Source organism: Chinchilla lanigera, unplaced genomic scaffold (genome assembly GCF_000276665.1).
Source record: "Chinchilla lanigera isolate Chin_1 unplaced genomic scaffold, ChiLan1.0 scaffold00051, whole genome shotgun sequence".
Classification (NCBI taxonomy): Eukaryota; Metazoa; Chordata; class Mammalia; order Rodentia; family Chinchillidae; genus Chinchilla; species Chinchilla lanigera.
Genome location: NW_004955452.1, coordinates 1,343,905 through 1,368,332, shown reverse-complemented (window position 1 = coordinate 1,368,332; position 24,428 = coordinate 1,343,905). Strand labels below are relative to the sequence as shown.

At 39.3% G+C, this 24,428-nt stretch overlaps 1 protein-coding gene across 7 annotated transcripts in view; it reads left to right on the top strand.

The window, feature by feature from the left end:
• Positions 1-24,428, top strand: part of Eif4g3 (eukaryotic translation initiation factor 4 gamma, 3) — a gene marked incomplete at its 5' end in the record, with an annotated part of 297,239 nt that overhangs the window by 257,009 nt on the left and 15,802 nt on the right. For all 7 annotated transcript variants that reach the window (XM_013519513.1, XM_013519514.1, XM_013519512.1 and 4 more), the window contains 5 exon segments: positions 708-823; positions 6,357-6,529; positions 19,754-19,879; positions 21,120-21,201; positions 23,074-23,172. In XM_013519513.1, the coding sequence (XP_013374967.1) occupies positions 708-823; positions 6,357-6,529; positions 19,754-19,879; positions 21,120-21,201; positions 23,074-23,172 (596 nt within the window).

Here is a 24,428-nt window from a genome sequence, read left to right as displayed (position 1 = left end):
TAAGACATAAAATTATGTGTAGTGAATAATTTAGCGCAGCTGATCCGTGTACATTAAAGTCTGGATAATTGATTATCAGTGCTAGACACTGGGTTACTGTTCCTAGTAAGACTGCAAAATATGAACTAAAAAAAGTTCTGTGAAGGAAAAGAATTTAGTTCTATGAGAATGCTTATTAACAAGGCAGCTATCTAGAATCAGGGCAGGGGAATAACAGAGACGACTTTTCTCCTCTGAAGCACCTGTAGGGATGAAACAAGTTTGCAGAGAGGGACAGGTGTGGAGCAGAGGGAAAGAGTATTCCGGACAGTAGGAGTATGCTGAGCAAATTTGTAGGAGAAGCCATGGCAGGTGTAGGGAAGTGTCGCAGGCAGTTTGGCTAGCACTGTGGTCCGTAGGGCCCAACCTGTGCAACGTGAAGGAATGAGGAAGAGTCTAAATACAGAAAGGAAGAGAAAAGCTCTAGTTATACAGGTTCATCATGTGTCTCAATCTTATTACTTTTATAGATTATGAAATTACTCAGTGCATTCTATTATAAAATAAAGAACTTCTGTGTTGTCTTCATTTGTCAAATTACATCTATTAAAAGTTTCTACTGAAAAAAAAAAGTGTAAGAACACATAAATATTGTCAACCATGATCTCACCATACTAATGGTAATTTTTGTTATTTTAGTTTTCTCCTTTTTTTGATCTCATTCATAGGGAAATCAGAGATTTCAGCAATGTCAGCCCCTGAGAAGCCTACATTATCAGAAGAAGAAATGGAGAGGAAGTCTAGACCTATCATTGATGAATTTCTGCACATTAATGATTTTAAGGTAAATGAAATTTTAAAAAAGAAAGAAAGTAACTGCAAAAGGCATTCAAAACATATGGTGAATGTTTAAATTTTTCTTCTAAATTTTTTTACAAGGACTAGGCATGGTGGCACATGCCTGTAATCCCAGCTCTCAGGAGGCTGAGGCAGGAGGATCACTGCGAGTTCAAGGCCAGCCTGGGCTACATACTGAGTTCAGGACCAACCTGAACTACACAGAGAGACCTTGTCTCTAAAAAACAAAACAAAACAAAAAAAGTTTTTTTTTTTTTAACAGTAAAAGACACATTGCTTTTTCTTTTTTTTTTTTTTTTTTCTGGTTTTTCTCCAGTACTGGGAATCGAACTCACGACCTTGCGCTTTCCAGGCAGGTGCCGTGCCGCTGAGCTAAATCCCCAGCCCCGACACATTGCTATTAATTCCTCTTAGAATACCCCACCACAACTTGGTTAAAACATACTTACCCATTGTTCATGCCACTTTCTGAGGTAGTTCTGAAAGTCCTTTTTCGTGTCTTTATAAGATGTGATCAAAAGTACACTGAATATTGTTGCTGCCGTTCAACCAGAGGGCAGGCTTATAAAAACAGTGCAGTGTGTCCTTTTTCACTAGATCTGGCACCTTCTACCCCGTTCCCATTGTCCTCTTCACGGCTATCTGCATCTTAGCTTGCTGCTACCCCCTGCTGAAGCTGCCCCTGCCAGGCACAGGCCCTGTGGAGTTTGCCACCCTGGTGAAGGACTATGCCCCACCCCCTCGTGACCCTGACCACTGGCCAGGGGAGCCCAGCGAGCGCCCTGAGTGGTATGTGTGTGCCCCGGTGGCTTACATCCAGCAGATTTTTGTGAAAACCTCAATGTCTCCCTGGCACAAGAACCTCCTGGCAGTAGATGTGTTGCGCTCCCCTCTGGCCCAGGCGTTCCAGCTGGTGGAGGAACTCTAGAACCATGTGCTGTGAGACAGCTCTGGGAGCAGGAGTCTGGAGGAGGTGTGCCTGCAGGTGACCGACCTGCTGCCAGGCCTTCAGAAATTCCAGAACCATATAGCACTTCCCCAAAGTCAAAATAACCATTAAAGTTAAACATTTTAAATGGACTCAGAACATCAGGATACAGCTGTAACAGTGCAACTAAAGACACTCATGTAAGAGAACTTCAGGAATGCTTCAGAAAGTAGCAGGAAGCCAGACATTGTGGTACACAACTGTAATCCCAGCACCCTGGAGGCTTTGCTGCTCCTGGCCACCCTGGGCTACATAGTAAGTTTAAGGCCAGCCTGAACTACGTAGTGGGACCCTGTCTCAACCAAAGGAAGGAGGGAAGGATGGGAGGGAAAGAAAGAGGCAGGAATGATGTGTTTAAAGTGAGGAGAAGTGTTTTGGGGGAGCTGATTGCAATGTGTCTTGTACAATAATACTTTTTATTTTTTATATAATAAATATTTCTGCGTATTTTTCTATCACACCTCATATTCAGAAAGGCCTATGACAGAAAGACAGAGTAATTTGATTCTGGTCTAATCAAGCATCATCACGATTGTACTTTTTTTTTTATTTTGGTACCAGGAATTGAACTCATGACCTCAGGCTTGCCAAGCAAGCGCTTATGCCACTGAGCTACATCCATGGTCCAGGTGTCATTATGATTGGATAAGGCTTGGCTTGAGTAATCCAGGATTCACAGGGTTCAGTTTGCCTAACTCTGGTACATTACTGCCAGGTCAGCCTACCTAAATTGATACTGAGTTCAGAAGATGGAGTGGTAGAAAAGAATGGGTATCTCAATCTAAGGAAAAACCAGAGTAACTGATGATAATAAGCAAAAACCAACCAATTTTTTTTTTTTTTTTGGTGCAGTGCTGTATATTGAACTCAGGGCCTTCACACTAAACTACATGTACAGCCCTTTTCTGTTTCTTTACTTTTGACATAGGGCCTTGCTAAGTTACTAAGTACGCAGGCTGGGCTCATACTTTCCATCTTCCTGCCTAAGCCTCCCAGAGTGCTGGCTGTACAGGCATACACCACCTGGCCAACCCATTATTATTATGAGGCATTGCTGTTACAGTGATGCCTGTCCTGGTCTTTACAGTCACTGTATCATCATTCTCATGTTAATTTCAAAGTATTGCTGGCATTTCTTTCACCTGATTTCATAAATGGAAAGCTGAGGTACCAATGGCAAGGGTCAGACAGCCTAAGTGAAAAATGTCAAGACATGGCTTTGAATTTACTCTCTTTTAACTCTTACCTTTTCCTTGATCTTCATTTTAATATGGCAAGATAGGCATGCCACCTAAAACCATGAGCCCTGCAGTTTCATGACAGAGACCAGCCAGAAACCAGTATCTTCACACTTACTTAAATTGTAAGGTCTTAGGAGAGATCATATGCTGGAATCTAGTTTAGTGATCTGAGCTCTGGAATGACTTATCTGTTAAACCACACTCTTAAAATAGTTGTCAGATATATTAACTACTTTTGCTTTGGCATTATTAAAAATTCTTCCAAAATTACTTATAATCTTTACAGTCTAATCATTTTCTGCTTTCTATACGCAGAAATTACCTTGGGTATCTCTGAATTTCTAAAATCCAGAGGTAGGAAGAAGTTTCTGATGCCACATAAGGTAGAGAGGAGTGCTTTGCAGAAACCCTTGGAAACATGCAAAATGAGTGAATACCAACTGAAAAGAGCTAAGGAACATCCCTGATGTACAGCATATCGCTGGCTAGCTTTCTGGAAAATGAGAAGTATTCTTGTAAACTGCCAGCCCAGCTCTTCTTTCTTGCATAGAGATAGGGAAATACAAAAAGACTAACAAGAAAATTGAAGAGCTATAAAAGATGAGAAGCAGAGACAATAAGGGAAAAAGCAGTAGGGGTTGGCTTCTGACATCATTTGAAGGATATACAAAGTCATGAGGAAAACTATGATGAACTGAAGGTATAAAGAGAAAAGGACCTTATTAATACACTTAGGTGTAACAAGAGTACTCACTGGAGAAACATGAGCTCTTGGGTAGGCCTTCATCATGGCTGTAATAAATAGGGGATAATTTTAGATATTTGAGGGGGATTTACTCTGTGCTAGGTGTTGGTCTACATATTTTATATGTATTCATGTAATCTTCAAAAGACCTTTCTTAGCCAAGTGTGGTGGCGCAAACCTGTAGTCCCAGCACTGGGGAGGCTGAGGCAGGAGGATCATCGCTAGTTCAAGGCCAGCCTGGGCTACATAGCAAGACCCTGTCTCAAAAATAACCAAAAAGAAAGATCCCTCCTAAAATTGTTATTTCTGTAATACTTGTTTTTACAAATAAGAACCCTGAGATGCAGGCTTTTAGCTTGAGAGCACTCTATGCTTTATTTTATTTGCTTTAGTGTATTAGTGTGTTGAGCTAAAAACTTAGTTCATCCTAAGGAAGGAGTTTTTTTTCTAACATCTTCTTAGTAAGTGTTGTTATTAACAGTGATATAAATAATATGTATTGAGCCCTTAATTTGTGTCTGGCTAAAAAATGAGTGCTAGTATATTCAGTCTTTAGTACATAACCAGATTAAATGTCTCCTAGCAGAAATTGATTCCCTGTGTCTGCATAAAGGATCAGCTGCCCATGTCCCAACAGTTCATTCACAACATTGCCTGCTACCTGATTTTTCTCATGGTTTGAGGTCCTATTCAAAATGACCTTCCCTGTAGTATTCTCTGACTACCCTACTGCCTAGTTCCCCTTCTCTTCACTGAAACATTATTTTTCTTTTTGTAGCTGTTGATCATTTATTTATTGCCTATCTTTAGGGTCAGTCTTACTTGTTCTAACCACTATGATATATGCACCATTAAGGCAGAAAATGTTGTTCATTATATATTCACTGTAGTATATCCAGGCTGTAGCCCTCAAAATAGGGCTGGCACATTTTATGTACTCAATAGATATATTCCAAAGAGGCTAAAAACCTACATGGTGAAGGAAGACACATGAAGCTTTGAATCCTGACTCTGCCGCTTAATATTGTGTGACTTTGGAATATAATGATCTCTTAGCTTTAACTTCCTATCATACAGTTACTTTAGGAAATATATAAATATCACATTCCCAGACAGAATAACCTCAGCCTTTGGATCATGACATTGGCTTTCTATATCTTACACCATTTTGAGATTTTTAAATGATTATAAAATAAGTATATATGGTTTTGAGAAACATATTTTGACTTGCCCTTTGAGTGCTTTTTCATAAAATTGTTAACCTAAATGTGTTAGTCTTATAAAGATATACCATTTTCTCTCCCTCTCCCCTCCCTCCCTCCCTTTTTCTTTCTTCCTTCCTTTCCTTCCTTCCTTCCTTCCTTCCTTCCTTCCTTCCTTCCTTTCTTCTAAAACAAGCAACCAGGCATGGTGGCAAACACCTATAATCTCAGCACTGCAGTAGGCTAAGGCAGGAAGATTGCAGGTTTCAGCTCAGTCTGAGCAACCTAGTGACTTAAGAAGACCTGGTCTCGAAATAAAAGATAAAATCTTTTAGGAAAAACCAAAGTATAAATAATGCAAGCGAAAAAAAAAAGGATAATAGGAAACAGGGAGATAGATCTTTTGAAAATGGAAAAGGGATTAGAAGTGGAAGGAAGGGTGAGGCGGGGAAGGGGAAGTGAAAAGATTAAGACGTGGCAAGTACATATAGCAACTCACCAAGAGGAAAATATTCAGTATGTACTGTAGATGTATGCTAGTAATAAATTTACAATGAAAAAATTTTAAAAAGACTGGCATATACAGTAGCTCATATACAGTACAAAGCCCCTAGGGTGAGTTCCCAGTAAACCACTCACCCAAAAGAGAGAGTACATGTAAGTCTCACTGCATTGCTCAGGATAACCTTAAACCCTGTGGTTGAAGTGATTCTCCTCAGCCTCCAAGCAGATGGGTCTTCCGGCACACAATTCTATACTTCTTTTTTTTGTTGTTTTGTTTTGTTTTTTCTTAATGTGACGAATATTGCCTATATCAGCCTACATTTTGCTGAGCATTATTATGTTTAAAAGGCAAAACCCAAAGTTGGTTGTGATGGCAAGTGCCATAATCCCAGCGCTGTGGGAGGCTGACACAGAAAGATCTCAAATTCAGCCCCACCCATGGCAACTTAATGAAACCCTATTTCAAAACAAAAAATAAAAAGGGCTGGGATATAGCTCGTTGTGAAGGTCCTGGGTCCGGTCTCCAGTACCACAAAAAGAAAAAGCAAAACCTTAAATTAGAAAAACTATCTTGGTCTTAGATCTTTCTGGAGGCTTTTTATCAAGAGTAAAAGATTTTAAAGTTATCTTTTGTTGCAGTGCTGGAATTGAATTCAGGGCCTTTAAACTGAGCTGCATCCCCAGTCCTGCTTACTTTTTATTTTGAGAAAGTGTCTTGCTAAGTTGCCAAAGCTGGTCTCAAAATTATGGTACTCCTGCCTCTGCCTCCCAGAATGCCAGCATGCTGGGATTACTGGTGTGCACTAACACCCCAGCTGTTTGATCTGCAATTTTAACAGGAAGCCATGCAATGTGTGGAAGAGCTGAACGCCCAAGGCCTCCTACATGTGTTCGTGAGAGTGGGAGTGGAGTCTACTCTAGAGAGGAGCCAGATCACCAGGGATCACATGGGTCAGTTACTCTATCAGCTGGTGCAGTCAGAAAAACTCAGCAAACGGGACTTTTTTAAAGGGTGAGTATCCTCCTCAAAAGTGGCATTGGTTACTAGGCTCCTTGGGTGATACTTTTTCCAAAAATGAAAATGAGTCCCCTCTAACATGTTGATGTGATATAATATGTTGATATTATGTTACTTGATAGGAATCTCTGAGATCTTCACCAGCTCTTTTACTTAAAGATTTGCATGTGGTTTTTGTTTTGTTTTGTTTTGTTTTGTTTTGTTTTTTGAGGTGGTTTCACTGAGTTGCCCGGGTAAGTCTCCAAACCTCCTGCCTCAGCCTCCCTTGCTGCTGGGATTGCAGGCGGGGACCACCATGCCTAGCTCATGTTCATTAAGGATAAAAGCTTTTCTTTGTGAGAAAAATTCTGAAAATGGACTTAAAACTTTGTTCTTTTGATCTTCTATGGTTATTTTGGCACGGAAGTGCTTCTGTATTTATTCTCAGCCAGCAGAAGGATCATAACTTCATTTCTTTAATGATTTAGTCTATTCCAGGTTGGCTTCATGTGATTTTTGTAAGCAACTGGTTGGTGAGCTCAATTGAGTTATATCACCATTTGATCAGGTTCTGGTTTTTCTATTTTTAACTGTTTGTTTTTATGATGCTAGGGATTGAACCTAGGACCTTCATGCTGAGCTACATCCCCAGCCCATTTATTATTTTTAATACTGAGACAGAGTGTCACTGAGTTTCCCAGACTGGGCTCAACACTTGAGCTCTTCTTGCCACAGCCTCTCAGAGTCCTGGGATGACAGACATGCACCACCACTTCTTGTTTTAAATTAATTACTCGTTTTAAATTAATTACTGATTGATTTATTTTTGCAGCATAGGGGATTGAGTTCTCAAGGTCTTTGCACTGAATTCCATGTCCAGCCATATTTGTTTGTTTGTTTTTTTTTTATTTTTATTGAGACAGACTTAAGTTGTGGGCCTGAACTCTTCATCCTCCTGTCCCTGCTTCCCAGAGTGCTGGGATTACAAGCATGCACCACCATGGCTGGCCTGGTATATTGATGATACACTTTTACCACAGGTGGTGTTCGTACTTCACCCACAGAATCTTACCCTGGCTAAGGTTTAAAATCAATCTTTAAGGTGAAAGTTGCATACAGTAAAAAAACAAAACAAAACAAAAAAAACTTGCTCTTGATTTCTATTTACCAAATTTTTTAACAGATGAAAACAAAGACGTATATCTGTCACTGACAGATGTCCACTGTGTAAAGGAACAGGAACTGAAACTTCCTGAGGTCAAGACATCAAACTTGAATCTACTGTCTCATACTCACATGGGCATATGCATATTGGATCGATGGCAGCAAAAATTCTGCCTAGTTAGTTATTAAGGACTCATTTAATTTTGTAAAGAATGATGATGATGTCCTCATGGTACTAGAGAATTTATACTTGTCCTTAGGGTCATTAAGAAGTTGTCTTTTAGGAAGAAGCTAGACTTCCCTGAATTAAGTGAGTGTGGCTACATTAAGACTATTTGAGCCAGTTAACTTCATTGAAAACGTTGCCAAAAATTCCTGTGGTTATTGACCTTTAGGACCAGGATAACTTCATTGACCTTTAGGATCAGCATGACTTCCCAGTTTTATAAGAGAAATCTACAGTTCATTGCAGTAACCAATATAAATAGTAAGAGCAAATGATTTCACTTTTTACCCAGGTATTATGAGATATTCCCCCATGATATTCTGGAAATGAGAACACTAGATGACTGTTTATCATGTTCTGTCTTTTTTTTTTTTTGTACTGGGAATCGAACTCACGACCTCAGACTTGCCAGGCAAGCACTTACGGCACTGAGCTATATCCCTGGCCCTGTTCTCTCTCTTATAATACTCAGAAGTTCATTTATATCCACAAAGATTCCAGAAGAAATAGTCTATTTCCACTGGCTATAATTGAATTGACGAGATACTAGCTTAGTTTGTAGGACTTCTGAGACAGTTGCATTTTCTTGCGTGTGGTTTCCTGAAAAAAAACTGTCTTGTCCCGATATAGTGACTACAGTCTTATTGCAGTGGATCTATTGCTGCTGTTTGCATAACCAGCACAGCTACCTATTATTAAACAGAAAAAGAGATGAACTCTTCTGTGTTTCAGCAGTTACTTCATCACTTTCCATCCCTGCTTCCTTCTGTGAAGCAGGAGCTCCAGGCCTGCCTTTTGATAATTTGTTAACGCTAACTAGGACTTACAAAAAGTGTACTATTCCTTCCTAAATGGAGAGATCTGACAATGTGGTGTTCACCTTTTTGTAAGGTAGAAGCAAAGGGGTAGCCCCACCTCGTTATCCCCCGAGAATCTTTTTACAAGTAGATCAGATTTTCCCAACCCTTGTAAAGCCTTGGTTTATTTTATATAAGTTCCACTGTCCAGAGAGGGCATTTCATTGGAACCTCAACACTCTCAACATCCAAAGATCTCTGCCTTTCCATAATGTAATGGAAGAACGTTAGACATCAACTTTCCTAGATGCTGCTACTGCTGAGAAGCCAACTTTTATACAGTTGGGAAAGCAGTTTATGCCTAGCTCCCTGCGCTGGGAATGACTCTGAGAAGTATGAAAAGCAGAGGCCTCCAGGTATGTGATGCCTGGTAACCCCGCTAGTAATTACCATCTCTCTCTTCTGTGTCCTTGACAACGTACAGGCTACAATGTGGTAAAGTAAGCAGAAGTTAAAAATTGCCTTTATAAATAAAGTTTAGGTTCTTCGGAATTCTCCTCCAAGATGCTATAAACTGTGAGCAGAAATAGTTGCTGTGTATAAAACATTCACAAAAGCATTAAGCCATCTTTTGGAAATATAAGAACTTGACTCTAGATACTTCATGACACAAATTAAGTAGGCAGGTGCATTATTGTATATGTAGATATGTTTGAAACAGCTCTGATAGTCATTTTATCATGATTTTAGAGAACTTTTTAAAAACCGTCTTGTAAAAGTACTTTTAGTGAAATTTATTATACGCCATAGACTCAAAATGACCTTAAAAGTGTAATCAATAAATAAAAACCAAAAGTAGTAAAAATTTGACTTAACAATACCTACCAAATATGTACTCTGTAGGGAGCTTGTTACATTAATATATATTTTGGGGAGGTGTTTTTTGAAGAGGAAATTCCTGCCTCTTCGCTGATTACTTTTCTGGAACTTTTATTATTTTTCTGCCAATTCTACCTTGGGAAAAGACCCTATAGACATGCATACAAGTGTCAAATGAAGAATTGCAGGAGGTACTAGTTAACACTGAAGACCCTGAGTAAGACTTTAGTACAAGTTGTTTTTTTGTCATAATCCTATGATGATAATGCCAAAGTATAAGAAGGTTATCTTTTAATCTTTCTGTTTTTACCTATACTTACATAGTCTTATATGTTTTTTTTTTTTTTTTTTTTTTGGTTTTTCTCCGGTACCGGGAACCGAACTCACGACCTTGCGCTTGCCAGGCAGGCACTTTGCCGCTGAGCTAAATCCCCAGCCCCTAGTCTTATATGTATTTGACCAATCTCATACTTAAATGTCTTTACTAGCTCTTATCAGTAGCAAGATTCATATTTTTATTAAGTTACTATAACACAAGTTGTGGAAGATGCTGCAGACAATTCCATTTTTTAAATTTAAATTATTAAATCAATCTAATATAATCATCACCTCACTTATTTTTTTAGTTTAAGACATTTGAAATTTATTAGTGATACTGAAATAAATAACACATTGTTATTAACTATAATCTGCCTGTTATGGTCTTCTTTTTTAAGATTGAGTAGTAGTCCTGTGTGTGTGTGTTTGTATTCACCTGTTGATGTATACTTGATTCTGTATCCTCTGTGAATAACTCTGTAATAAATAGGATTATTCCTTTAACATTGATTTCATTTCTTTTGGACATATACTCAAGAAGTGAGATTTCTGGATCATATTGTAATTTCAGTGTTTGTTTGTTTTTGAGACAGGGTCTCACTACATAGTTCAGGCTGGCCTTGAACTAAGGGCAGTCCTCCTGCCTCTGCCTCCCCAGTGTTGGAATTACAAGCAGGCATCTGGCCTTATAATTGTAGTGTTACGAGGAATTTCCATACTATTTTCCATGGCAGGTATATTAATTTACATTTCCACCAATAATTGTATGAGTTCCCTTTTCTTTATATCCTCACCAGCCTTTATCATTCATCTTTTTAAAATACATTTTATTAGTGCTTATTACTTTTATAAAGAGTGCAGTATCAGTTAGTGTCTACTAGAAAAGCAGATATAAAACAAGATATACAAGTATAAGAATTTACAAAAAAAAAAAAAAGGGAATTTACGGGCCAGGGATATAGCTCAGTGCCACAGCACCTGCCTGGCAAATGCAAGCTTCTTAGTTCAATTCCCAGTACCAAAAAAAAAGAATTTACCAGATTGGCTTGCAGTGGCCACTCATAGAGTGTAAAGGGCCTTTCTGCACACTGGAGACGGATGGATCCAGTCAGGTCTGGAGCTCATTGCAACGTTCCACACAAGTCTGTAGCAGGAAGCCAATGGGTCTTTTATGGACAGCTGAAGGGTCTATGCCAGAAACCAGATGATTTCCAAGGTGAAGGTAAAGACTGGAGCTCCTGTGAAGTAACAGAAGCAGATCCTCAGATCTATCCTTCATTTCCCCTTTCCAGGCAACAAACTGCCCTTAGGTGGGTCTTTCACACTCTTGCATGTAGAATTCCTGAGCCAATTTAATTGAGATTCAGTTACACACATTGACACAAACATCACAATCCACCTCTTGTTAATTTGACAACCAGACACATTTCTTTAAACTAGTCTCCAGATACAAAGAGAAACTCATAGTTACACCTAAAATGCTGGCTTTCGTGGCACATGCCTGTAATCCCAGCACTCGAGAGGCTGAAGCAGGATTACCATGAGTTCCAGGCCATGATTACTATGAATTCCTGGGCTACATAAGTGAGTTCAAGACCATCCTGAACTATATAGGGAGACCCTGTCTCAAAAAAACTAAAACTAATCATAATAATAATAATAGTAATTATACCTAATGTGTTGTAAGTATCCTGCATACGAACAGAAATGCACTAATTTCCTCCCCAGAATAGAAGGAAAGTTTTCTTTGGTTGATGCTTAACTCTTAATATTTCATAACTTGAACACTATAACATAAGTTTAACAATCCTTTAAGAACCAGTATTAAGTCTACTAACATTATATTACATTGGAGTCGTATTAGGAGAAAACTATTACAATTACAATCCTCATTTTTATAGCTTACTCTGGGGGTGTAGCTGGTATTTAGTACTACCTTCTACTACCCATTCTGTATTAGCACCTCAGCAGGTCTTGGTTCTTCCCCTGGTGGAGTGGACCATCCCTTCATTCCTGAAGGTTCTAGACTGTTTGTCATTCTTCCTGGATTAGGTTGTTGTAATTTCCCATGGACTTTAGTAACAGGGCACGGTAATTCTATCAGGCACCCTAAGGGATCACCCATACTCCAAGTATATTCTTCCTTTCCTCCGTTGTGCAGTAATAATCCAGTTTCCCCTTGATAGTCTGGGTCAGTCACCCCTGACAACACTGTGACTCCTTTTTTAGCTTGTTTCCACATAAACATGAGACCAAAATGACCAGGGGGAAAGTCTTCTTCGTTTCCAGTCCATTGGTATCATTGTTGCGCTTTCTGGTACAAGCTTTACACCCTCGGGGACTAAGACTTCTAAGCAGAACATAAGGTCATAGAAACAGAAAGCAAAAATTTTCTAGTGGATCCCTGGAGGTAATGGTGAGTGGTACCATTCCCACTTTCACCCCTTGATTCCTGTGAATCCTGGCTATGGGAGACACAGTACCATATAGTGAACACTAATTCAAAGCATGTACAGCCTTTTGAAGAACCTTGCTCCAGCCCTGCAAGCTAGTGCCACTGTAACTGTGTCTTCAAAAGACCATTCCATCTTTTATCAATCCAGCCACTTCTGGATGGTGAGGAAACCTGTAAGACCAGTGAATTCCATGAGCATCAGCCCATCGCCTCACTTCTTTGGCCGTAAAATATGTTACCTGATCAAGAGGAAGTGCTGTGTGGAATTCCATGATGGTGGACAAGGCATTCTGTGAGTCCACTGATGGTAGTTTTGGCAGAAGCATTATGTATAGGGAAGGCAAATCCATATCCAGAATAAGTGTCTGTGCCAGTAAGGACAAAGCACAGTCCCTTCCATGATGGCAGCTCTCCAATATAATCAACTGCCACCAGGTCACAGGCGATCATCCCGGGGAATGGTGCCATGTCAGGGACTCAGTGTTGGTCTCTGCTGCTGGCATATTGGGCATTCAGCAGTGGATGTAGCCAGATCAACCTTGGTGAGTGGCGGTCTGTGTTGCTGAGCACATGTGCAATCTCCGTCCCTGCCAACATGTCCTCTCTGTTCATGAACCCATTCGGCAGTGACAGGGGTGGCTGAAGGAGGAGGTTGACCATTATCTACAGAACAGGTCATCTTTTTCACTTAATTGTTAAAGTTCTCTTTTGCTGAAGTCACATTTTGGTGAGAGTTTACATGGGAAACAAGTATTTTTACATCCTTTGCCCATATGGAGAGGTCTATCCACATACCTGTTTTCCCAGTGTCTTTGCCACCAATTTTCTAGTTATGTTCTTTCCAAGTTCCTGACCACAGGCCAAACGACTGGTGATAGCCCATGAATCAGTATACAGTCAATCACACATTTGGCCATTTCTGCTTTCAGGCCAAATGTACTACCATGGTGCACAGCCTGAAGTTGTACCCATTGTGAAGATTTCCCTTTACCACTGTCCTTCAGGGATGTCCTGGAAAGGGACCATAATGCAGTAGCTGTCCACTGTGGGTGGTGTCCGCATAACATGCAGAACCCATCTGTAAACCAGGCCCTAGCCTTCTTTTCCTCTGAGAGCTGATAAAATGGGACACCCTATGAAGCTATAGGTGCATGGTGGAAAGCAGAAGGCAACATGGGAGGAATAGAAGCCATGGGAATCTGGGCAACTTCTTCTGTAATTTACTTGTACCCTCTGGACTTACTCTGGCTCAATCACATATATACCATATCGGTTTAATGATAGCGTATTGCTGTGCATGTCCAACCTTGCGACTTGGTGGATCAGATAGTACCCAGGTCATGATGGGCAACTCGGGTTGCACAGTGACCTTGTATCCCATGGTCAAGCATTCAGTTTCCACTAAGGCCCAGTAGCAGGCCAAGAGCTACATTTCAAAAAAAGAGTCGTTGTCTGCAGATGATGGCAGAGCCTTGCTCCAAATCCTAAAAGGCCTCTGCTGTGATTTACCTATGGGGGCCTGCCAGAGACTCCAAACAGCATCCATACCTGCCACTGACACTTCAAGTACCATTGATCTGCCAGATCATATGGTCCCAGTGGCAGAGCAACCTGCACAGCAGCCTGGGCCTGTTGGAGGGCCTTTTCTTGTTCTGGGCCCCACTCAGAACTAGCAGCTTTGGAGTCACTCAGTGAATGGGCCAGACTAAGATACCTAAGTGAGGAATATATTGCCTCCAAAATTCAAATAGACCCAGTAGGTATTGTACCTCTTTTGGTTGTAGGGGCAGCCAGATGCAACAACTTACCTTTTACCTTAGAAGGGGTATCTCTACATGCCCCATACCACTGGGGTAGATGGACCTTGAATTTTCATTGGATTTGTTTCCCATCTCTGAGTCTCAGATGTTTTACTGACAAATCCAGAGTGATTGCTACCTCCTGCTCCCTTGGCCCATCAGCATAACATCATCAGTGTACTGGACCAGTGTGATACCTTGTGGGAGAGAGGTGATCAAGATCCCTGCAAACTAAGTTGTGGCACGGGACTGGAGAGTTAATATAACCCTGAGGTAGGACAGTGAAGATATATTGCTGGCCTTGCCAGCTGAAAGCAAATTATTTTTGATGGTCCTTATGGGTAGGTATGGAGAAGAAGGCATTTGCCACATCAGTAGCTGCATACCAAGCAGATGTGTTAATCTGTTCAATCAAGGAAACCACATCTGGTATGGCAGCTGCAATTAGAGTCACCCCTTGATTCAGCTTACGGTAATCTACTATCATTCTCCAAGACCCATCTATCTTCTCTACAGGCCAAATGGCAGAATTAAATGGAGATATAGTGGGAACCACCACCTCTGCATCCTTTAAACCCTTAATGGTGGCACTAATCTCTGCAATCCCTCCAGGAATGTGATACTTCTTTTGGTCTACTATTTTACCAGGCAAAGGTAACTCGTATGACTTCCATTTACCCTTTTCCATCATAATAGCCCTCACACTACAGGTTAGGGAACAAAAGTGAGGATTCTCCCGAGTACTAAGTATATCTGTCCCAACTATGCATTATGGAACAGGGAAATGGCTACAGTATAAATTCAAGGGCTTACTAGACCCACTGTGAATCAGACCTTCTCTAAAACTGCATTGATCACCTGATCTCCATATGTCCCTACTCTTACTGCAGGGCCAGTAAGAGTCATTTTGGATCCCCTAGAATCAGTGTGAGTTCAAAACCAGTGTTCTGTAGTACAGAAGTGTCTGATCATTTCCCTTCCCCCATGGAACAGTCACTGGGGTAAAAGACCACCTTGGAAGGATAGGAGAAGGACTGACTATAAATTTTTGGTGCATCAGGATCCTTCTCTAAGGTGATCTGGCCTCCCCTTCATTCAAGAGGTTCTGGGCCTGTAAACTGGCTCAAATCCAGGAACTGGTTGAAGGGGCATGATTCCCTGTTACTACAGTTTGAAATAGGTTTCTATTAACTTACTGTTAAATTTTTTCAGTGTCATCAATCTAGCAAAAATTTTGTAGGCTTCCCTTCTGTTTCCCTTGGGGAGCACCATGGCTGATCAGCCAGTGCTGTAAGTCTACACGTATTAGACCATACTGCTCATTGCTCTGTTTCTGCTGTCCATTATGGTAAGTATGTGCATCCTGCCTTTGACAATTAAGTGCTGCCACTTGACTACTGCCACTCTGGGGTCTAGTCAAGCCCATTGCCCTTAAATTTCCCAGTTGTAAAATCTGGCATACAGAGAAGAACAGGGACAGGGCTCTTCGAGGATGCTGGTGCTCCCTCTCACAAATCTTTCTCAGTGTTAGTTAAGGGTACATTTTCTGGGTCATCCCAGTGTTGAGGATTAGGTTTAACATGACAGATCCATTCCAGCATTCGTTTCCCTAAGCCTCTGAATCCCCTCATCCCCAGTAAACTGTGGAATACCAGGCATCTCTAACTCATTCACAGTAAGCCATCTTTTGATCCATACTCGTGCCAACCAAATAAACTACGAACACCTTTGTTTACTCCATGAGCTGCAACATTAAATTCAGAATCCCTACCTTATGGGCCCATATCAGCAAACTCAGCCTGATCCGGGTGTATATTTTTGCCACCATTATCCCACTGTAAAATGCATTCCTACACTTGCCCTCATCAGGCCTCTGCTCATAGAGTCAGAAAGAAAACTTCTTGTGATATATAAGGAATTTAGTGACTTCTCTCAAGAAGTTCTTTGGGAGAATAGCAGACCTCTTCATGGGTCACACTATGTACCTCACCCTTAGGAGCCTTCTGCAATTTCAGCCTGGTTTTTGTGTATTGAAAAAACTATTTCACAATTTTTTATGTTTGATTGTTTTTGCAGTTGGAATCTAACTTAGGACCTTGCAATTGCAAGGGAAGTGCCCTACCACTGAGCCTCAGCCCCAGCAGAATTACAACTTAAAATTTGAATATTTGAATGCCCCAGCCTTGCTCTTTTTGCTTAGGATTGCCTTGGCTGTTCTGGGTCCTTCGTATTTCCATATGCAGTTTAAGATTGTGTTCTCTAGTTCTGTGAAAAGTATCACTGGAATTTTGACGATGACTGCATCGAATCTATAGATTGTTTTTTTGTAATATGACCATTTTAATAATATTAATTCTGCCAATCCATGAACGTGCCCAGTGAGATCTTTCTATCTTCTAGTGCAGTGATGGCAAACCTTTTAGAGACTGAACGTCCAAACTGCAACCCCAGATCCATCTGTTTAATCACAAAGTGCCAACACTGCAGCTAAACCTGAATAATGAGGTGTTAGCTTAGAGAAAATAACTGTTACCCGATGCTTGGCTGCTGGGGCAGCTTGGCTCACCTGCAACAGAGGGCTTTTCGTGTCCACTGCAGCACTGTGCCATAGGTTCGCCGCACTGTTCTAGTGTCTTCAATTTCTTCCTGCAGTGTTGTATAACTTGCATTGTAAATCTTAGTTACATTGATTCCTAGGTTTGTATATTTGTTTAGATACCAAGAATGAAATTGCTTTCTTGATTTCTTTCTCAGCTAATCCATCATTATTAGTACATATGTAGCAAACCTATTGACTTGTAATATTGGGGTGGCATGCCGAGGCTTGAACCCAGAGAGAGCTGAGCTATATACTCCAGCCTTTTTTTTTTTTTTTTTTGCTAAATTGTCCAGGCTAGCCTCAAATCCTCTTGCTTCATATCTAGGATACTAAGTCATTTGCCTTACATATTTTAGATATTAATCTCTTATCAAGTAGATGTATGGTTTGCAAATACTTTCTCCAATTCTATGATTTGTCTATACTTTGCTGTTTTCTTTGTTGTACAGTTTTCAGTTTGATACAATACCATTTGTCTGTTTTTGCTTTTGTTGCCTCTGCCTTTGGATCGTATCCAATAAATACTGCAAAATCAAGTGTTGTGGTATATTTCACTGTTTCTTCCTGGTAGCTTTACAGTTTCAGATTTTCTGTTTACTTCTTTAATGTATTTTGAGTTGATTTTTAGAGATGCTATAAGATAAAAGACCCAATTTCATTCTTCTGCATGTGATTCATTGAAGAGACTATCTTTCCCCATTGTATGTTCTTGACTCCTTCGTTGAAAGGTAATTGACTATAAATGCATGGTTTATTTCTAGCATTTCTATTTTGTTCCATTGGTTATAGGTCTGTTTCTATGCCAATTCCATGCTGTTTTGATTATAAGTACTTTATAACCTATTTGAAACCAGGGAGTGTTAATCCTCTCAACTTTGTCCTTTTGGCCAAGTTTGTTTTGGCATTTTGGAGTTTTTTGTGGTTCCATAAAAATTTAAGGATTTTTTTTTTCTATTTTTGTGAAAAATAACACTGGAATTTTGATATATTGCACTGAATCTGTAGATCACTCCAAGTAGTATGAATATTTTAACAATTTTAATTATTCTAGTCTGTGAAGTCAAGGTATATTTTCACTTACTTTTTTTCTTCAATTCTTTTTATAAATGTTACAAAGTTTTCAGTACATAAATCAATCTTTTGACTCCTTGGTTAAATTGACATCTAATTTTTTTTTTTTTTTTTTTTGGTACTAGGAATGAAACTCAGGACTTGCGCTTGCCAGGCAGGTGCTATGCTGCTGAGCTATATCTCTGGCCCATCTAAATATTTTTTTGTTGTTGTGTTGTAAATGGGATTTTTCTTTAATTTCCTTTTTAGCCAGTTTGTTGTTACTACATAGAAATGCTACTGAATTTTGCCTGTGCAGTCTTAATGGATGTGATGATCACTGTGTAACAAGAAGGGAGGTTGTAGTGTATCTCTGTTTTTTTTCTTTTATTATTGTTACTAACTTTAGAGGGAAGGGGGTTGAAGACAGAGTCTCACTATATAGTCCAGGCTGGCTTTGAACTCACTATATATCCCAGGCTGGCCTCGAACTTGTGGCAATCCTCCTGCCTCAGCCTCCCAGTTACTGGGATTACAGTCATACACCACCATGCCTGGCATGTTTATCACTTTTCCATTCATTCAGCCCATAGATAGATATATATTGTGCAAGACTTGGTTTTAGGCTGTGTAGAGTGCAAAGACAAAGCAACTATAGAGAGCTTCTACACACTAGGGTTTTCCCTTTAAAATCGTAGAAAAGGTTTTAGCCTTTCATAGAATTTTTCTGTGGAAATCCTATGTAGAGCTTTAAAAAAAATGTTCCTTTTTGTTTGGGTTTGGTTTTGTATTGTTGCAGTTTTGATGATTCTGAGGCTTGAACCTGGAGTCTTGTGCACTCTAGGCAAGCAGTCTCCCCTTAGCTGCATACATTTTTCCCTTTCCCTATGATTTGGAATTATGTATATGTCTCCTGAAGATAAGTTCACCTCTGTTTTTTGTACTTTTTTTTTTTTTTGGTTTTTCTCCGTTTACGGGAACCAAACTCACGACCTTGCGCTTGCCAGGCAGGCGCTTTTGCCGCTGAGCTAAATCCCCAGCCCCTGTTTTTTGTACTTTTTAATAACGCTACATGTGGAAAAAATTAACGAAGTCTTGATTTTTTACACTTCTAAATGAATAATTGATTTCCAGTCCAAAGGAGACTGCTGGTATTTTGTATTTGACATCCTTATGTTTTATAATATACTCATTTTTCTTCACATTAAGAACTACTTATACATCACAGCACAAAAGGCTGAAACCATTAGCATTTCTTTACAACAGTTATAACGTGTAATAATAGTGATAATATTACTAATGTTCTCAGTCTGGTTTTTATCCATCCAGTTTTCCTATCATAAGGTCCTCTAGGACAAATATTTTTGTTTCTGTGTCTGGCCTCACTTCTGACTGGCTCAGAAGATACAGTATTCAACCTTAATAGTGTGGAATTTCATTGGATAATTATTCCCCAGAACTTTACATGACTCTCTGTCTCATCATGGAAGTCTTTGAAATGTTACCTTAATACAGTGATTTTCTAGGCACTGTCTGGTTCCATATACAGGTCATGCTCTTAGAGTATAGTATTAGCCCTGTCTGTAAGTATGCGTTTGTCTATGCAATTCTCTTTTTCTCCCCGATACTAGTATAAGCCCTTTGAGCAGGGTAATTTATTTATCAGTCAATTTACAGATAGATCAGTGCCTAACAAAGTAGGTGCTTAATTTGTTGAGTATCTGGGTTTTGGTCTCTTTCTTTAATCTTAACTGTCCCACCCACCCCAGCTTGAGGATTAAATCCAGGGCCTTCACACTGAGCAACATTCTCAACCTTTTTTTATTTTCTTTTTTGAGATAGGATCTTGCTAAATTGCCTGGGCTGGGCTTACACTCACAATTCTCCTGCCTCAGGTTCCCAAAGTCCTGAGATTATATTTACATTGAATTTTTTTTTCTGTTCTTTTCCAGTTTTTCAGAAACCTTGGAATTGGCAGATGATATGGCCATTGATATTCCCCATATTTGGTTGTACCTTGCTGAACTGGTGACCCCCATGTTAAAAGAAGGTGGAATCTCCATGAGAGAACTTATTATGTAAGTTGTACTTGTTTCTTTGATGTATATCAAGTTTAACTGACACAGAACCACCAGCTGGCTCTATAGCATAATGCTTCCTTTTAGTGCCTCTGGAGACTCCTTGATGCAGCCTGTGATTGTAGATGTCTAATTTCATTGTTAAAATGTTACTTAGATCTGCACTAGAGAGGTGTAGCAATCTGATACCGACATCATAGCCCTGTAGTCCATTTAAGGTAGCAATAATTATAAATATGGCTAATGTAAGTGGAAGATGATTGTGTCTAGAAACTAAATCTAGCTCTTGTGTCTACTAGTACTGCAGTGTTATACGAAGTTACATTTTCACATTGTAGTTTGTCAGACAATGACACCTACATAGTACATGCTCACAGTTACAATGAAAGTATTCCTCGATTTGGTTGTGAGTCAGAAATTGATACTACATTGTCAGACTGGTACTTCTGTTCTTCAAAACAGTAGTGTTTCTGCAAAAAGTGCTTATATTCAGAACTCTGCCTACCACTATGTCCCTCTTTGAGATTCACAAAGCGTGTACAGCATATTGAAGATTGTAAGATTTTTATAGTAAAACAGAACATTTTAGATTTTAACTCAGCATTGCTTCTCTTAGTGTTGATATAATTTTGATATTTGTTGGTAACCTATGGGACACAGTTTGAGAAATACTTAAGACTATGAAAAACAGTGATCCCTTTCTTTCATCTATATTTTCAAGCAGAGCTTCCTTTTTTTTTTTTAAAGACAGGGTCTCACTGTGGCTGGTCTCAAACTCGCAGTGATCCTCTTGCCTCTGCTTCCCCAGTGCTGGGATTACAGTCATGCACCACCAAGCCCTGCGGTCAGAACTTGCTTTCTTAAAAGCACTTCATACCTAAGAACTAAGCTTCATAACTTCCTGTTACCGAAGGTGGTTCTCTCCTTTCAGCTTGAAGCAGAGTTTAACAGTTAAAAAAAAAAAATTTACTAATTGACACTGATCTTTGTAATGTGTCTATCTGAAGTGTTTAAGGAAAAAGACAAAACCTACGAATTCTCAAATCCCTTTTCTGTTCCTCAGTGAACCTAAAATCTTGGAACTACTTCTGCTTGAAGGATTTAGAGCATGTCCTGGAGCTTTGGCTTGCCCAGTATTATTTCTGTTGCACACTGTTTGTTTGGCACATGTTGTCTGCCTACTGCTATAGAACAGAGAATTTGATCAGAGGTATTTAATCACAGCTCCTGTCTTTTACAGAGAATTTAGCAAACCTTTACTTCCTGTTGGAAGAGCTGGGGTCTTGCTTTCTGAAATACTGCACCTTCTATGCAAACAAATGGTGAGTGTTCAACTGAGTATCACTCTCAATAACACGTTAGGAAAGACAGTGATTTTGATCTTGGATATTCTGTGAATAGCTTTGGGCTCAATGTGCAAGTACTTCTATTTACTGTAAGCTTTCGAAAAAAAAATGAAGTTGCTGCTTTAAACTTGCTTCTTCCAAAGGTACATTTGTCTTAACAGTGTACTAATATTTTGGGAAAGATTTGTCTGATCTCACTACATTAGGTATATTTCTAAAGACTGTCAATACATTTTACTTGTAATTGTAAGTTTTTGTCTTTTCTTGAAACAAAACGGCTATATCATTAATACTTAATAGATTTAGTGAAAACTACTTTCAGTGTAAGATAGGATTCATAAAGTGATTAATTTTGTTTCTTTTGACTCATAGGATATTAGTCTGATTAGAAGTAGGTGGTAAAAATGACTCCACCTGACAGTGAATTTCTTAAGTTAAATTCATTTTAGTTAACTAAATATTTACTGCATAGTTATTCTCTGCAAAACTCTCTGTTAGGCTCTGTCTAAAAAATAAGCCTTCAAAGAATTTATAGACTAGAGAGGGAAAAAGGCATATCTAAACCAGTCATTTCAAAAGCACACAGAAATGCTTCATTTAGAGTTCTAAGCGGCTGGAGAAGTTTTGTGGCATCACAGAGGGAATTAAATATCTAGGAAGGGAGAGACATCAAAAAAAAATCCACAAAATTCGGCAGTGACTTCCAGCATACTCAAACCTGAGCATAAGATATTGGGATGATAGTTTTATAAGCATTTATTTTTAAAGAAGTGTTTCATTTCTCACTCTGACCTCCAGAAGTCCTTCTGTATCCCACTTATGTAATAGTTATTTGTGGGTTGATTCATTAAGTACCCTGGTTCTGCTGATTGTCTGTTAATATTCTTTGCTTACTGGCACTAAAATTTTTACTGAACTCATCTAGCTTGTGTGTCTAAAATCCTTTTTTTTTGTGCTACTTGATTTTAGTCCTTATTAACTCAAATTGATGGTAATTTTATTTTTAGAAACATAAATTCACATTTCTAAATAAAATCAAATTTTCCTAGAGCACAAGCTCTCACCCAGACAGCTTGATTTCAAGCCCTGGTTGAGTAAGGTTATCAGCTTGGTTTTGGTCAGGTTCTTTCATAAAAGAAATACATACATCCTCTAAGACAGTGGTGGGGAACTTCTGGCACTTGTGTCACAGCAAGCTGCTTGTTATCACTGAACGCTCAAAGGTTCATCATCGCTGCTTTATGATGACAGCTGCAGCCTCAGAGCTGGCGTTCTCCATTGTCAGTGTGACTTTGTTCGTGCCATGCATTTGTATCTCCTCTTATTTTTCCAGATGACAACAGCTCTTCTTTCTTGTTTCTTGGGCTCAGCCTGTGCTCCTTAAAACACTTCTCATCCCTAATTCAGGAACAACAACTGCCTTAAGCATTCTTGTATCAGGAAGTATAAGTGTGACCCACCATGCCGAGGAATTCCAGTGAGACTTGGAATGGCGTTAGTACCTTCTACATCCACAAAGAAACCAGAAAAGGAGACAGTGTTGAATTTATACACCCTGTGTATTGGATCCCTCCCCTTTTTGTGATTATATTAATAAAGCCCAAACGCTAGCTAGCAGATTCCCAGATTAATCAGCTGGTAAATAAATTTTTGAACCATAAACAGAGGTACTTCAGTGATTCACTGTTATTCAGACATCAGTTTGAAAGTCAAGAGTCCTAAGAGACATCATATCAGTAAAGAAAGGTTTTGATTTTTCAGTCTAGGGTTCTTGATCTCAAGCAAGTTTTTTTTTTTTCCTGTTCTTCCAGTGTAAAAGTTAATGAATTGGTCTTACCTCTGTTTTAGAGCCATAAGAAAGTAGGAGCCTTATGGAGGGAGGCTGACCTCAGCTGGAAGGACTTTTTACCAGAAGGGGAAGATGTACATAATTTTCTCTTGGAGCAGGTAAGACAAAGCTATGTATTCTTGTTTGGTAGTAGTTGCTCTATAATGTAGAAGGAATGAAGGTAATTTTATTAGTGTTACTATTTTATTAGTATTTATTAGTCATCAAAATTAGGTCAAAATGGGAATCTTAGTTAAGATATCACTTTAAGTTCATTTTTAATGCCATTCCAACTATATGGTCATTAAAGGGTAGATTAAAAATTTAGCCAGACTTTAAAAAGTTACATGTTTCCATGAAGCACAAGTGAAATTGGTAAGTAAAGCAGGGGTGATACAGCTGCAAGTGTTTTCAGCTGTGAGTCTAAGCGCAAGCACAAGTAGCTAGAAGTTACTCCATGGACTAATGCAGACTAAAATGCTCCTTACACTGGAGGAAGCCCACTGCTTAAAGCTCCACAGATAAATAAGTGCAAGGAAGTTGATACAGTCACACATCCAGAACCTTAGCTAGCCTGCCTTCTGAATTGGTTAATTAGAATCAGAAATGCACAAGGCAGAAGACCCCAGAGTTGAGCATGATGCATTCTGGTCCTAAACAAGGAAATACAGGGCATCAGGTCAAGACAGTTCCAAAACTCATATTAGACCAAAGTTATTTATAGAGAAAAACAACAGAACTCTCAAAATGATCCTGCAAACAAGGAAAACTAAAGCTAAAACAGGGAACAAAATCAGCAGTCAGCAGTAAGGAGAAAAAAATCACCGTAGTAAAATGCAATAAAAAAGCAATCTAAAATTGGCTGTAAGTCTGGATTTTTTTGTTGGTGATGGTGTTTTGTTTTTTGGGGGATGTGTGTTTTTGTTTTGAGAGGTGGTTTTGCTAGCTCAGGTTTTGTATAGCTTAGGTTGATTTTAAACTTGAGATATTCCTCTTCATCTTTCCAAGTGCTGAGATTATAAGCATATATCACCATACCCAACTTAAATATATGGAGTCAAGCTCATTGTTGTGCCCTTTTTAGTCCCAGCTACATGGGAGACTCAGGTAGGAAGATTATTCAGACCTGTCAGTTTGAAAGTCAGGAGTCCTGAGAGACTTACATCATATCAGTAAAGACAGGTTTAGATTTTTCAGTCTAGGGTTCTTGATCTCAAGCAGGGTTTTTTTGTTTGTTTGTTGGTCTTTTCTGTTCTTCTTCCAATGTGAAAGACTTACTTAAGCCCAGGGTCTGGAGGCTAGCAAAGTGAGACCTGTCTCAAAAACAATAAAAAACACAGTAAAATAGGTGCATTGTTCTGGATAAGGACATTAT